We start from the raw sequence: 12,818 nt of genomic DNA on the forward strand, positions 1-12,818 counted from the left end.
ATCTGGCGTCCCATTAATGGCATGAAATTGCAGAATTGCTCTAGTAGGGGTGGTCAAACTGCGGCCCTCCAGATGTCCATGGACTACAATTCCCATGAGCCCCTGCCAGCATTTGCTGGCAGGGGCTCCTGGGAATTGTAGTCCATGGACATCTGGAGGGCCGCAGTTTGACTACCCTTGCTCCTGCACTTCTGGGTATGGCAGCCAGCTGTATTTTCTCCACCTGGATTTCTTAAATAAAACCAGTGGGGGAGGGGGGGCAGGTGCTTATCAAGAAACCTGCAAGGCGGAGAAACCCTCGGGCGAGCCGGAGTTGTTTTGGTGGGCTCAGCATCACTTACCTTGAAACAGCACCTGGGACAGGTGAGGCATGAAAGAGGGGCTCGTTCTCAGTCACTGGGGGGGGGGGGCAGCAGGCCGCAGGACAAAATGTTTCAGGAGATTTGCTCCCAAGCTCATGTCAGTGTCTCCAGTACCGGCTGCTTGTGGCGAACACCTGGAAGCTGCCAAAACGGGACGTGTAAGAGGGATTGGGCAGCGGACAAAAACACCTCCATAGCATCATTGCTTCCAAAGTAAGAGGGATTTCTGGAACAGCCTCGGATTACTTTTACTTGAGAGATCGTTGCGAGCCAGAGGTGATAGTGTAGAATTAGTCTGTTGTGAAGCAGAGGCCTGGGTCCACCGATCTGTGTGGCCGGAAGAGATTCCCACCAGCAGAGCCTCATCCTGGAGACGGTTACATGAGCTGAGAGCACATTTCCCACAATGTTTTGTCCTTCCGATTCCCAAGGTCAGTTTGGAGGTGACTGCTGGAGACGGGACCCTTCTCAGCCCCTGCGTGGCTGTTCTTTGGCTTTTTTAATGTCACAGGAAAGAGAGACCACACTAATTCGGACAGTAGAATATTTTGACGGAAACACACTTTAAACAGGAATTTTTTTTGGGGGGGGGGTTACCAATTTTTCACCAAAAATGTCTTCTACGTTTGTCACAGACGGAATGAAAACTGGAAATGCAGGGGGGGACCTTGCTTGACCCCGTTTGGGTTGCATTCCCTTCCCATGGCAGTCGAACATCGCCCTCTTTTGCCAAATGAGAAGCCTAACGTTCCAAATCTCGCTCGGGGGGGGGGGTATGGTGGCTCCCTCGGGACCTCCCTACTCGGCCCTTGGTTTCCCCACCCGACACCCGTCCGCCCCGTAACCACCCCCACACGCCCCGCTTGGAAGTTCACAGGGCAAGGGGGCTCCTCGGACAGTCTCTCCTTTTAATAGGCCCCTCTTAGCTGGCTTTCTCCGTGTTCTTGTTCCCCTTCAGTTGGCCGGTGCTGCGGGTGCGGCTGGCGCCTCTCTTCTTGTCCGGGATGAAGGTCAGGGAACGGGACTTGGTGCTGGGCGTGGCGGCCTTGCTGGGGGCCGGTTCCGCCGGGCGAGAGCCGCAGATGGCTTCCAGGGCTTTGATCTCCGTGGTGGGCTTCTCGGCCAGGTACTTCAGCACCCAGGGGGTCTTCAGCACGTCCAGGATGTTCAGGCGCTTGGACGCCGGCCGCAGCACTCGGTGCACCAGGTCCTGGAAGCGTGGGGTGGGGGAGGAAGAGGGGGTGTCAAAGGAGGTCATTTCTCCCCACTGCCCATCACTCACGCCCACCCTCTTCACCCGCAGGTAGGGCCTGCTGTAGCTCTGGGGTCCCAAAACCAGGGGTTTCGGGAGAAGGGAGGTTGCACAGGAGTCCCGACAGCAGCAAGACTCAAGCCAACCAAGAACAGAAGGATCCTGCTGCTTTCACTGGGTGGATTCCGGGGATCCGCTGGGGTGTAGCTGGAGTTCCTGCCGCCCCCTCGATACAGCCTCAGGGCCCAAGATGGGCGGGGAGAGGCAGTGGCAGGAAGGAAGGAGAAGTGCTGTTTTTATAACCCTGCTTTTTACTACCCGGAGGAGACTCAAAAGTGGCTGACAAACACCTTTCGCTTCTCTCTCCCACAACAGACGCCCTATGAGGTCGGTGGGGCTGAGAGAGCTCAGAGAGAACTGAGACTGGCCCAAGGTCACCCAGCTGGCTCTGTGTGGATGAGGAATGATGGGTGCCAACTCCTGGTTCTAAAACTCCTTGAGATTTGGGGAGGGGAGGGAGCCACCCTCCAAAGCAGCATTTTTCTCCAGGGGAACTGCTCTCTGTGGTCTGGAGTGGGATGCCAGCCTCCAGATGGGGCCTGGGGATCCCCTGCTTTTATGCCTCCTCTCCAGACAGATCCATCCCGCTGGAGGAAATGGCTGCTTTGGAAGGTGGATTCCATAGCATTGCTCTCCACTGAGGTCTGTGCCCACCCCAAATCCCACCCACTCCCAGCTCCACCCCCAAAGTCTCCAGCGGTTTCCCAACCCAGAGCTGGCCACCCTAGATGCCAGCGTCCAGGTGGGGCCTGGGGATGCCCAGGAGACGGGCCTCTTCAGCCACCCTCACCTTGACATCCTCGGAGATGTTGAGGTGGCTGGGGAAGGAGACCTCCTTCTGGGTCTCCCGCAGCAGCTTCTTGAGGTTGGTGTCGTCGAAGGGCAGGTGGGCGACCATCAGGGTGTAGAGGATGACCCCCATGCTCCAGATGTCGGAGAGGAAGGGGTTGTAGGGCAGGCCCAGCAGGATCTCCGGGCAGGCGTAGGCGAAGCTGCCGCAGTAGGTCTGGCTCAGGTGGGAGAAGCAACTCATCATCCGGTAGGACGGGGTGGGCGGCGGCTGGGTCTGCGGGGTGACCATCTTGGAGAAGCCGAAGTCGGAGATCTTGATGTTCTCGCGCTTGTCGAGGAGGAGGTTTTCGAGTTTCAGGTCCCTGGGGCAGGCCAAGGAGAGGAAAGGAAGAGCTGGCCTCAAGGCCTGCAAGGGGCACGTAACTAGGGAAAGGGTGGCCAAACTGTGGCTCTCCAGATGTCCATGGACTACAATTCCCACAAGCCCCGGCTACAATGTGCTCATGGGAGTTGCAGTCCATGTTCATCTGGCAGGGGCTCGTGGGAATTGAAGTCCAGGGACATCTGGAGAGATTGCTGGTGTAAAGCCATATTATGTTTTTTGGACATCTGGAGAGATTGCTGGCGTAAAGCCATATGTTTTTTGGACTGTATACCTACAGCTAGGTGTGTCTCCTGCTCTCTGGCTTGGATCTGCCGCTCTCTACAGCCCTCCCCAGCATGATGGGCTTGCACATATAAACCAGGCATTGCATATATAAGCTGGCCACGGTGGGTTTGCACGCCTGTGCATCTGACAAAGTGAGCGATGCCTTCCGAAAGGTTACGCTTGAGGGACTCAATGGTCTTCTGCCCGCTCAAGTCCCTCGCCAAACCCCACCCTCCCATCTCCAGAATCTCCAAAGATTTCCTGCCCTGGAGTTGGCAGCCCTCCCTGTTACTTACCGGTGCACAATGCCCTTGCTGTGTAGGTAGGCAATGCCCAAGGCCAGCTGCGAGAACCACTTGCCTGCCAGGGCCTCGGAACACGCCCCCGATTTCTGGATCCACTCCAAAACGTCGCCGCAGGGGGCCAGCTCCATGATGATGTAGTGCCGGGACGTGGTCTCGATCGCCTGGTAGAAACTGATGAGATATTTGTGCCGAAGGCTCTTCATCACCTGGGGGAGGCAAGGAATGGGGAGGGGGTCTCAAAAATGAGTCGTTCTGCTGGTCGCACTCTCATGTCTCCCCCCCCCCCTTCAGGTTGGGGACCCCTGATCAAAATGTTAATTTTTTCAGGACTTCAGCACCATTATCCATATGGTGGCTACCTACAGGTTAGACTACTACCATGCACATTACACGGAGCTGCCCCTGGAAACTATCCAGAAACCTCCACGGTCCAAAAAGCAGCAGCAAAACTGGTGCCTGGCATGAACCATGGAGTACACATCTCAAAAGAACTACCACAAAGAGCCAACGACCTGAATTTCCCTGGGCAAGAATTTGGTGAGGTAATCCTCCGACGCTTTCTTCTTGGAGATAATCTTGATCGCCACCATGGTCTTCTGCTTGGCAAAGTAGGCCTCGTAGACCGTGCCGTAGGACCCGTGCCCAATCACCTTGCCGATCTGATAGCCGTATTGATCCATCACCGAGATGTACGGTGTGGACGTCGTGTGCTCCACCATGATTAAAGCCTAGCTGAGCGTCCCAAACCCTCTTGAATTGGTTGGCCACTTTGGGCTTTGCCTCTCAGAGTTCGCTGTGCGGTTAATGGGAAGCCGGTAGGAACGCCAGCCCCGGTTGACTAAGGAAAAGGTGATCAGCTCCTTCACACCGGGGAGGCGTTTGATCCATCTGCCTAGCGCTCCTTCCTGTTCATGAAAAGTGTGGCGGTCCGGTGAGGATCCACCTGTCTTTTACTTCTGCCCTGGATGGGAAATCTTGAGATGCTTCCCTGGGATCTCTCTGGAGAGGGCGAGGAGGACAAGGGCCGTATCCCCACCAGCAATCTGTTCAACCCAAGGACCAGAGACCCCATCACCAATGCCCCGGGATTCCGGTGAGATCACAGTAGCGTCCCAACACTCTGACCAAGCCAATTGGCCGGTAGAGTTCCGGTTACCTGGGCGACTGTTCCTGTAGACAACGGCAGAGGCCACCTGGTAGAACAAGAAAGTAGGTAGATGCTATCACAAGAAGGACGGCCAGTGTTCCAGATGGCCCAGGTGATGTCCAGGCCATCCGCTGGATCTTGTTGAGAGGGTTCCTGTTTTAACTCCTTGCTCTCAAAATCCCGGAGGACTAAGAGGTACATGGGTTAAGGGAGAGCTGTAGACATAGGTCTTGATAAACCGTGGGGAGCTGCCTTATCTACCGAGACAGGTCATGGGTCTGTTCAATTCAGCACCACCGACTCCAGGAGTGCCCAAGTTGGTGCCGACGGTCCCTGGGGTGCTAGGGTTGCCAGCTCTAGGTCAGGAAATGCCTGGAGATTGTGGGGGTGGAGTGGGATTTGGGGCACAGAGGGACCTCAGCTATGGGAGAAAGCCATTGCAGCCTTGGTCATCGCTGTATTTCCCCCTTCTAGTTCCTTCTCAGGATGGTTGATGTTTGGTGTGATGCCAAAGTGTTACTTGTCTGTTATCAGGAGTTTCACTTTCTACATTACGTGATTTTTTTTTTTTTAAGTAGCCCTAAAGACATAGTATCTGTGGAACGTCTGCTCTATTTCTTCCTCTTTCCTTTGGACTTAGGAACTAGAATAAAATCCAGCTGTTTGAATTCCTGCCAGATATCTGCTACGTTTCTTTTTGAGCAGCCCCTTCCTTTCAGGAACTCAGAGTAAGAGAGGGAGTTCTCTCTCCAGTCATTTTATCCTCACGTGAACCCTGGAAAATAGAGCGACGATGGCTGGGCCAACACAGAGTTGCCAACTCCTGATAGGGGGATTCCTGGAGATTTAGGGGTGGAGCCTGGGGAAGATGAGGCTTGGAGAGGAGCGAGACCCCAGCAGGGTATGGTGCCATAGAGCAAGGGTGGCCCAACCCTGGCTCTCCAGATGTCCATGGACTACAATTCCCATGAGCCCCTGCAGGGGCTCATGGGAATTGTAGTCCATGGACATCTGGAGAGCCACAGTTGGGCCACCCCGGCCATAGAGTCTACCCTCCAAAGCAGCCATTTTCTCCAAGGTTGCTAATAAGATTGCCAGCCTCCAGGTGGGGCCTGGAGATCCCTCACAATCAAGACCAGTCCTGGGGAAAATGGCTGCTTTAAGAGTGGGCTCGATGACATTGTTCCCTGCTGAGGCCTGTCCCCTCCCTGGTATTTCCCAACTCAGAGCTGGGAGTCCGGTCATCTGGGATGCGACCAGTTGAAATCTGGGAGAGCTTCAGGATCCACCTGGAGGTTGGCAAGCCAAGCCCAACATCACCCAGTGAGCTTTTAGGAAGGCCAAACCTGGGTCACTTTACTCCTAGGCCACCACTCTGGCTGCTCCTCCACATTGCCACTCAGTAAAAAGACAGGGAACGCTGCTATTGCTCAATAGCACAGGAAATGCACTCTGCACATGCTCACAGGCATCTGTCTTTCATTAATCCTTTTCCTATCAACTGCCCCAGACCCAACGGTCTCTCCAAGGCTCCCTCCCTATTTTTCTCCTGTCAAAACCAATATTCAGCCTCCTATGTTCTTAAAAGGGCGGCTGCCCCTTTAAAACGAAGGCGGGGCTTAGAGAAGGGAGGGGGAGCCGAAAGGGCTCCCGCTCTATCACCATGGAAGCGCTTCCCCCAACGCTCCCGGAACTGCGTCACCCAGCGGGCAACGAGGCCCCTCGCAGGCAGGTAAGGGCGGAAGCCGGGGACGGACGTGGCCGGGGCTGCCCGTGGCGAACGCCTGAAGGACCCGGACCCGTTCTCGCCCCTGGCTTCCTCCAGTGAGTCATCCTTCGCGTCGGGAGCCGCGTCACTTTGTTGACAGGGATCCGGAGCGCGGCGCTGTGGACGCGGAAGGGGGCTGAGACGGGCGCGGGAGGAAGCGGAGGGGTCAGGCGCCGCCAGGCAAGCCCCGGGGTTGGGAGCCGGCCCGCCCGTTCCCCCCTGCCCACCCCAGGATGCTGCTGGGGCTCTGCCTCGGGTGACCCCCCCCCCCGGTCCTCCCTCCCTTGGCTGAAGGGGGAAAGGCAGCTGCGAGACCTGCAGGCCAGCAGCCCCTGGGAGCCCGGTGAGTGGGCAGGGGCTGGTGCCCGGGGGGGGGCACATGGGGGTCCCAGGCTGGAGGGGAGGGAGCAGCAGGCATGCCCAGAGGCTGGGGGGAGGGGCTCCTGGAGGTCTGGGGTTGGAGCCTGAGAAGGGCAGGGCCCTCACTGGGGGGCAGCCCCTGCAAAGCAGACTTTTTCTTCAGGGGGACGGATCCCTGCTGCCTGGAGGTCAGTCGTGATTGTGGGAGGTCTCCAGCTCCTGGCTGGGGGTTGGCAACTCTGGTGGAATTGCAGGCATTGCCCCAGGGGAGTGGAGCAGGAAAGATGTCCCCCAAAATCCAGGCCTTGGGGGTGACACACAGACACCTTGGAAGCCAACAATATTGGGAGGGTGTGAGCTTTTGAGGGTTGGAGCTCCCAGCGCCGGAAGCAGCGGGTCCAGAATCCTCAGCCAGCTTGGTTAGGAATGCTGACCCACACCCAAGCTGTTGGGTGAAGGAGAACTATGATGGACAGTGTTTAAAAAGCAAGGGCTTTCACTGAAAAGTCTCTTTTCTTCTTCCCAGCCCGTCTCCCGTCCGGCCCCCATGATGGCCCCCCACCCCTGCCTCGTCCCTCTCTTCTCCCTCCTCTGCCTCGTCTCGGCCGCTTCCTCGGAGTCCCACTTTCAGCAAGGGGATCCGGTGATGCTGTATGTCAACAAAGTGGGGCCGTACCACAACCCGCAGGAGACCTACCATTACTACCAGCTCCCCGTCTGCTCGCCGGTGAAGATCCGCCACAAGAGCCTCACTCTGGGGGAAGTCCTGGATGGAGATCGCATGGCCGAGTCCATGTACGAGATCCGATTCCGGGAGAACGTCGACAAGAAGGTTCTCTGCGAGATGAAGCTCTCGCCTCAGCAGGTACGGATGCTCATGTCTGGGCCGGAAATAAATTTCCTCGGGGCGGAGGCAGAACTGTGGAAGAGGCATGACTTCTGAAGGATTCCTGACCCTGGCGTGACCTTCATTTTTTACTGGGGAGGGTCTGGGGCCCAGTGGTGGAGCATCTCCTGAGCATGCAGAAGGTGCCAATTTTAGTGGAAACACCCAGGTTCAAAAACTCAGCCTTCCCCCCAAAATATCCCTCCATCCCAACATCATAACCAGGGAAATCATGAGCCCTGCTTGAACTCTCTGCATATGTAGAGAGGCCTATATTCGGCCCTGTTGTTGGTTCTCCAAAAGGAATCACTGTGTCCAAAAGACCACTGTGTAAGACAGGATGCTGTTCTCATCCAGCAAGACTCTTCTTATGTAGGTCTCAGCCTCTCTTCCCTGTGGCAGGCCCTCCAGAGGAATTGGCAGGCCCCTTTGTCAAACAGGATGCTGGGCTAGATGGACCATTGGTTTGATCCAGCAGGGCTCTTCTTATATTTTTACTGTGCTAAGATTTACCTGTTGAACCTCCACATTCAGGGGCAGTCTACCTCTTGTGTCCTTATGCCCCTGTCTCTCTCCACGGCAGGTAGAGCACCTCCGGCAGGCCATTGAGGAGCTGTACTACTTTGAATTTGTGGTGGACGACCTGCCCCTCCGCGGCTTCGTGGGCTACATGGAGGAGAGTGGGTTTTTGCCCCACAGCCACAAGATTGGCCTCTGGACCCACCTGGACTTCCACCTAGAGTGGAACGGGGACCGCATCATCTACGCCAACGTCAGCGTGCGTGACGTCAAGCCCACCAGCCTGGACGACGTCCGGGGCCCCGACCCGCTGGCCGTCACCCACACCTACAGCGTCCGCTGGTCCGAGACGGCCTCGGAGCGGCGAGGGGAGAGGCGGGGCGGCCGCGGCGGGGACGACGGCTTCTTCCCCCGCACCTTGGAGATCCACTGGCTCTCCATCATCAACTCCATGGTCCTCGTGTTCCTCCTGGTGGGCTTCGTGGTGGTCATCCTCATGCGAGTCCTGAAGAACGACCTGGCCCGCTACAACCTGGACGAAGAGGCCTCTTCCTCGTCCTCGGGGGACGACTTTGACCAAGGCGACAACGGCTGGAAGATCATCCACACGGACGTCTTCCGCTTCCCGCCCTGCCGCTCCCTCCTCTGCGCGGTGCTGGGGGTGGGCAGCCAGTTCCTGGCCCTGGGCACGGGCATCATCGTGATGGCCCTCTTGGGCATGTTCAACGTCCACCGCCACGGAGCAATCAACTCGGCCGCCATCCTCCTCTACGCGCTCACCTGCTGCATCTCCGGCTACGTGTCCAGCAACTTCTACCGACAGATCGGCGGGGAGTGCTGGGTGTGGAACATTCTGCTGACCACCAGCCTCTTCTCCGGTAAGGCTCCCCGGGAGTGTCTGAGGGGCCATTGCGGGAAACGGGATGCTGGACAGCTTCCTCTCCTGCTGCTGCGGCTGACCCCGAGACTTCTCTTTCTCTCTCTTTCTCTCTGCTCAGCCCCCTTCTTCCTGACATGGAGCGTGGTGAATTCGGTGCACTGGGCCAACGGCTCCACGCAGGCGCTGCCGGCCACCACCATCTTGCTGCTGCTGACAGTCTGGCTCCTGGTCGGCTTCCCCCTCACCGTCATCGGGGGCATCTTTGGCAAGAACCGGGCGGGCCCCTTTGACGCACCGTGCCGCACCAAGAACATCGCCCGAGAGATCCCGCCTCAGCCCTGGTACAAGTCCACTCTGGTGCACATGACCATCGGGGGCTTTCTGCCTTTCAGGTGAGACCTCCCACAAGCACACACGCCAAGGGGAGGAGGGGGCGCTCCCTGGGGGGCTGGCCATTTGCCTTCTGCTTTCCTCCAGTGGGGGGACTTGACAGCCCACGTGAGGGGAGAAACAGGCCCGTTTCGTACAGCTTTCTCCACCGAGGCCTGGAGCATTTCGGCCAATCCGCTTCCTATTCCCTGGGGGTGACCACTTCCTGCCACCCAACTGGCAACTTCCTGTCTCCAAGATGCCCCCAATGCCAACTCCCCCCTTTCTTTGTAGAAAAATTGTTGGGTGCAATGGGAAGGGGAGAGTAGGAAGTGAGTGGGGGGAGAGTTAGATGTACTGTATTTAATTTTTAAAATTCATTCCTTTGGGCCCTGCTTTCCTCCCCCAATGGGGATCCAAACCAGCTTTCCCTGTTCTCTTGTCCTCCAGTTTATCCTCACAACAGCCCAGTGAGGTAGGTTAGGCTGAGGCAAGCTTCCTGAAAGTGGAGATTCAAACACCTCTAGTCAAAGACTTGCATTTCACCCTCGGTTTTCCCATCTGTACAAGGGGAGTAATTATGACTTCAGAGTCAGGGGGGTGGCTGTCTTGGTCTGAAGCAATAAAGTCAGAGTCCTATGACACCTTTAAGACCAGCAAAGTTTAATTCTGGGTGTTTGTTTTTGTGTGCACGCACAATTGTTCAGATGCACACGAAAGCTTACGTGGGTTTCAAAGGTGCCATTTGACTCAGTCTGTCTATGTCAGGCACGGTAGGGATTGTACATTTCCCCAGAATTTCTAGGTGGCGTTTCTTTAGAGAATAGGGTTTCCTGTTACAGCAATTTCCTCAAGGCTACTTACAGAATAGAAACAACACAATAAAATCATTAAAAAGAACGTTCAACAATAAAACAAAACGAGGGCAGTAAAAACAGCCGAGAACAAGATCCGGCCACTGTGACGTTTCTAGCTGTGATCGTAAGCAGCCCTGAAACACGAGGAAAGGCAGGATTAAAATATTTATACAAATACAATGAAGATAGGATGATACTCACACAGGAGTCCTTATGTTAGAAGTGGAGCATAAAACCAGGTTGAAAGTTGGGACTCTCTTGCTCAAAAGGCCAGGTAAAAATCTCGAGACAGTGGCCGAAGGACACTGAAGATAGGCACCAAGCGAGCCCTGTGGGGGAGGAGGGTTGTCTTTCCGGCCATTTACTGTCACCCAGCACTTTGAGCCATGTCCGGAAACAGCCAAGACGCTGGTCTGCTGAGGTCTTTCAGCCCTGATTCCCACAATCCCTCTTTAAAGGGCCCCACCTGGTTGAAGAGTCTGGATGGTGGGGTGGGGGGGGGGAGGTGGCGCAGGGAGAGGTGGCCGGCTCTTGACGCCTCCCCCGTCTTGCCCGGCAGCGCGATTTCCGTGGAGCTCTACTACATCTTCGCCACGGTGTGGGGCCGAGAGCAGTACACCCTCTACGGGATCCTCTTCTTCGTCTTTGCCATCCTGCTGAGCGTCGGGGCCTGCATCTCCATCGCCCTCACCTACTTCCAGCTGTCGGGCGAGGACTACCGCTGGTGGTGGCGGTCTGTGCTGAGCGCCGGCTCCACGGGCCTCTTCATCTTCCTCTACTCCGTCTTCTACTACTCGCGGCGCTCCAACATGTCCGGCATGGTGCAGACGGTGGAGTTCTTTGGCTACTCGCTCCTCACGGGCTACGTGTTCTTCCTCATGCTGGGGACAATCTCCTTCTTCGCCTCCCTCATGTTCATCCGCTACATCTACGTCAACCTCAAGATGGACTGAGCGGAGGACTGCCTTCCATCGGCTGGGGCTGCGGCGGCTCTGGGGCCGCCCGTTGGCTGAGAAGGGCATGACTCCAAGCGGGACCTCCCAGCTTTTTGGACTCCCCTGGGTACTGCTCCGGAATGTCTTCGCCTTGGCTGGGAGCGCCGTTGAACTCCCTGAAAATTGGGCTCCTTGCAATCCGCCTTTTCTTTACTTTTTGCCTTTGAGAGCTTTCCTGCTGAAGTTGGCAGGTTTTCCTTGGGAGGCGGGGCAGTTGTTTTGCTCCGTTCTCCCTTCGGCCGAGACAGCTAGCCAGTCAGGGAGCCCCGTACATCCAGCCAGCCAGGGAGCCCAGGAAACCTCACCAATTAGGCCACTGCTTCAAATTTCTCTCTCCCGTCCCTCACCACTATTATTATTTAAGACCGCACTTATGTCCTGGGGTTAGAAGCACATGACTCGGCTCACGCCGGTTGAAACAGTCGGAAGGCAGGCCGTGTGGCCTGGCTCTCTTCCTCTTGGCCGAGATACCTGGCCAGCTGGGGGAAAAAGAGGCTTTATGCCTCAGTAGGTCTTTGCTGAGTCACAATTGGCCAAAAACAGGAGCAGTCAGAAACCCATGAAGTTTCATTTCTCTCCCCCTCTGCCTTATCTCTGAATCCTTACACCTCGGCTGGGGTTGGCCACCCAAACGGCATAACCAGGAAAACAAACCTCCAAACGAATGAAAAGGCGGGCAGGAACGGCCTCACGGATGCCAGCAGTGGGGTGGGAGAGAGAAGGGTCCCGAGAAGACTTGTCCTTGTCTTTATGAGACCCTCATGTTTGAGGAGGAGGAGTTAGCTGCAGTTGTGTGGCCTTCTCCATGCAGGATTGGCCAGCTGGTCCCCATCAGCCAGGGGGAGGGAGTAGGGGTCTATCTGCACCGTACTTCGACCAGGCTAGGCGCTGTTCTAGGACAGGAGGAGAGGAGCCATCTCCTCCCTTTTCACACGGGTGGAGAAAACGGTTAGAATTATATATAAAAATATATATATGAGGAATTCTGTATATTAGCAAGAATTGAAGTTGGGTCTCCTTGTTTTGGGTTTTTTTGTTGTTAATTTGGTTTTGGTTTTGGTTGTTACAATGGTTTCTTTTTACAGATCTTGAAATGCAACTTTTATTAATAAAAAAATTCTAAATTCAGACTACAAGGGTATCTCTTTAGACCTGAGGGTATTGCTTCCAGCCTTCCTTCCCCTTTAACTTTGGGGGGGGGGGAGAGCGGTCCTGAGTCACGAGTTGAGGAAGGGGTGCAGAATCCTACCCCTACATGGCTCGAGAGGGGGTTATCTGAAGGATTGTCTTCTCCCATAAGGTCCTGCCTGGGAATTAAGATCCGCCAAAGCAGCTCATCTGGAGAGCACCTGAGAAACAGCCTTTTTGGTGGCTGCCCCATAGTTATGGAAGAACAGTCCAGGGCAATGTGTCTGGACCCCCCCCCCCTTATTTTTTTTAACTTCACGAGGCAGTTGAAAATTTTTGATTGTGCTTGATCAGTCCTGCCTGCCTGCTTGCCTGCCAGCGGTTTCAACCGACTAATTTTAGCTGACGTTTTCTGTTGCATTTTATTATTGTTTATTACTCTTGTATATATCGTAAGCTACCTTGAGTTCCTAGAAGAGAGAAAGGTGG

General features: G+C 55.7%; 2 protein-coding genes across 3 annotated transcripts; one reads left to right on the plus strand and one right to left on the minus strand.

The window, feature by feature from the left end:
• Window positions 1-1,256: 1,256 nt before the first annotated feature.
• On the minus strand, window positions 1,257-4,505 carry TSSK4 (testis specific serine kinase 4). Its single transcript, XM_077315067.1, has 4 exons — window positions 3,933-4,505; window positions 3,412-3,626; window positions 2,465-2,828; window positions 1,257-1,572 (listed from the first exon to the last, which is right to left on the minus strand). Exons 1-4 carry the CDS (start codon window positions 4,137-4,139, stop codon window positions 1,285-1,287), a joined length of 1,074 nt encoding a protein of 357 aa, XP_077171182.1. The 5' UTR covers window positions 4,140-4,505; the 3' UTR covers window positions 1,257-1,284.
• Window positions 4,506-6,319: 1,814 nt separating this feature from the next.
• Window positions 6,320-12,331, plus strand: TM9SF1 (transmembrane 9 superfamily member 1). 2 transcript variants are annotated; one of them, XM_077313973.1, is made up of 5 exons: window positions 6,320-6,678; window positions 7,222-7,560; window positions 8,165-8,978; window positions 9,099-9,372; window positions 10,766-12,331. In XM_077313973.1, the coding sequence occupies exons 2-5, from the start codon at window positions 7,243-7,245 to the stop codon at window positions 11,157-11,159; spliced, it is 1,800 nt and encodes a 599-aa protein (XP_077170088.1). In that variant the 5' UTR covers window positions 6,320-6,678; window positions 7,222-7,242; the 3' UTR covers window positions 11,160-12,331. The 2 variants fall into 2 exon arrangements, with proteins under 2 accessions (XP_077170088.1, XP_077170089.1); XM_077313974.1 differs by having other exon boundaries at window positions 6,320-6,515.
• The last annotated feature ends 487 nt before the right edge of the window (window positions 12,332-12,818 follow it).

Source organism: Paroedura picta, chromosome 16, assembly GCF_049243985.1.
Source record: "Paroedura picta isolate Pp20150507F chromosome 16, Ppicta_v3.0, whole genome shotgun sequence".
Taxonomy (NCBI): Eukaryota; Metazoa; Chordata; class Lepidosauria; order Squamata; family Gekkonidae; genus Paroedura; species Paroedura picta.

Bases quoted from the DNA above. Each gene is read 5' to 3' on its own strand.
- TSSK4 (XM_077315067.1), bottom strand. From the start codon at position 4,139: ATGGTGGAGCACACGACGTCCACACCGTACATCTCGGTGATGGATCAA. The intron at 2,829-3,411 runs GTAAGTAACAGG...GGCCTGCCCCAG, and splicing joins AGCAAGGGCATTGTGCACCG to GGACCTGAAACTCGAAAACC. The intron at 1,573-2,464 runs GTGAGGGTGGCT...CCACGCTTCCAG, and splicing joins ACATCTCCGAGGATGTCAAG to GACCTGGTGCACCGAGTGCT.
- TM9SF1 (XM_077313973.1), top strand. From the start codon at position 7,243: ATGATGGCCCCCCACCCCTGCCTCGTCCCTCTCTTCTCCCTCCTCTGC. The intron at 7,561-8,164 runs GTACGGATGCTC...TCTCCACGGCAG, and splicing joins TGAAGCTCTCGCCTCAGCAG to GTAGAGCACCTCCGGCAGGC. The intron at 9,373-10,765 runs GTGAGACCTCCC...CTTGCCCGGCAG, and splicing joins GGGGGCTTTCTGCCTTTCAG to CGCGATTTCCGTGGAGCTCT.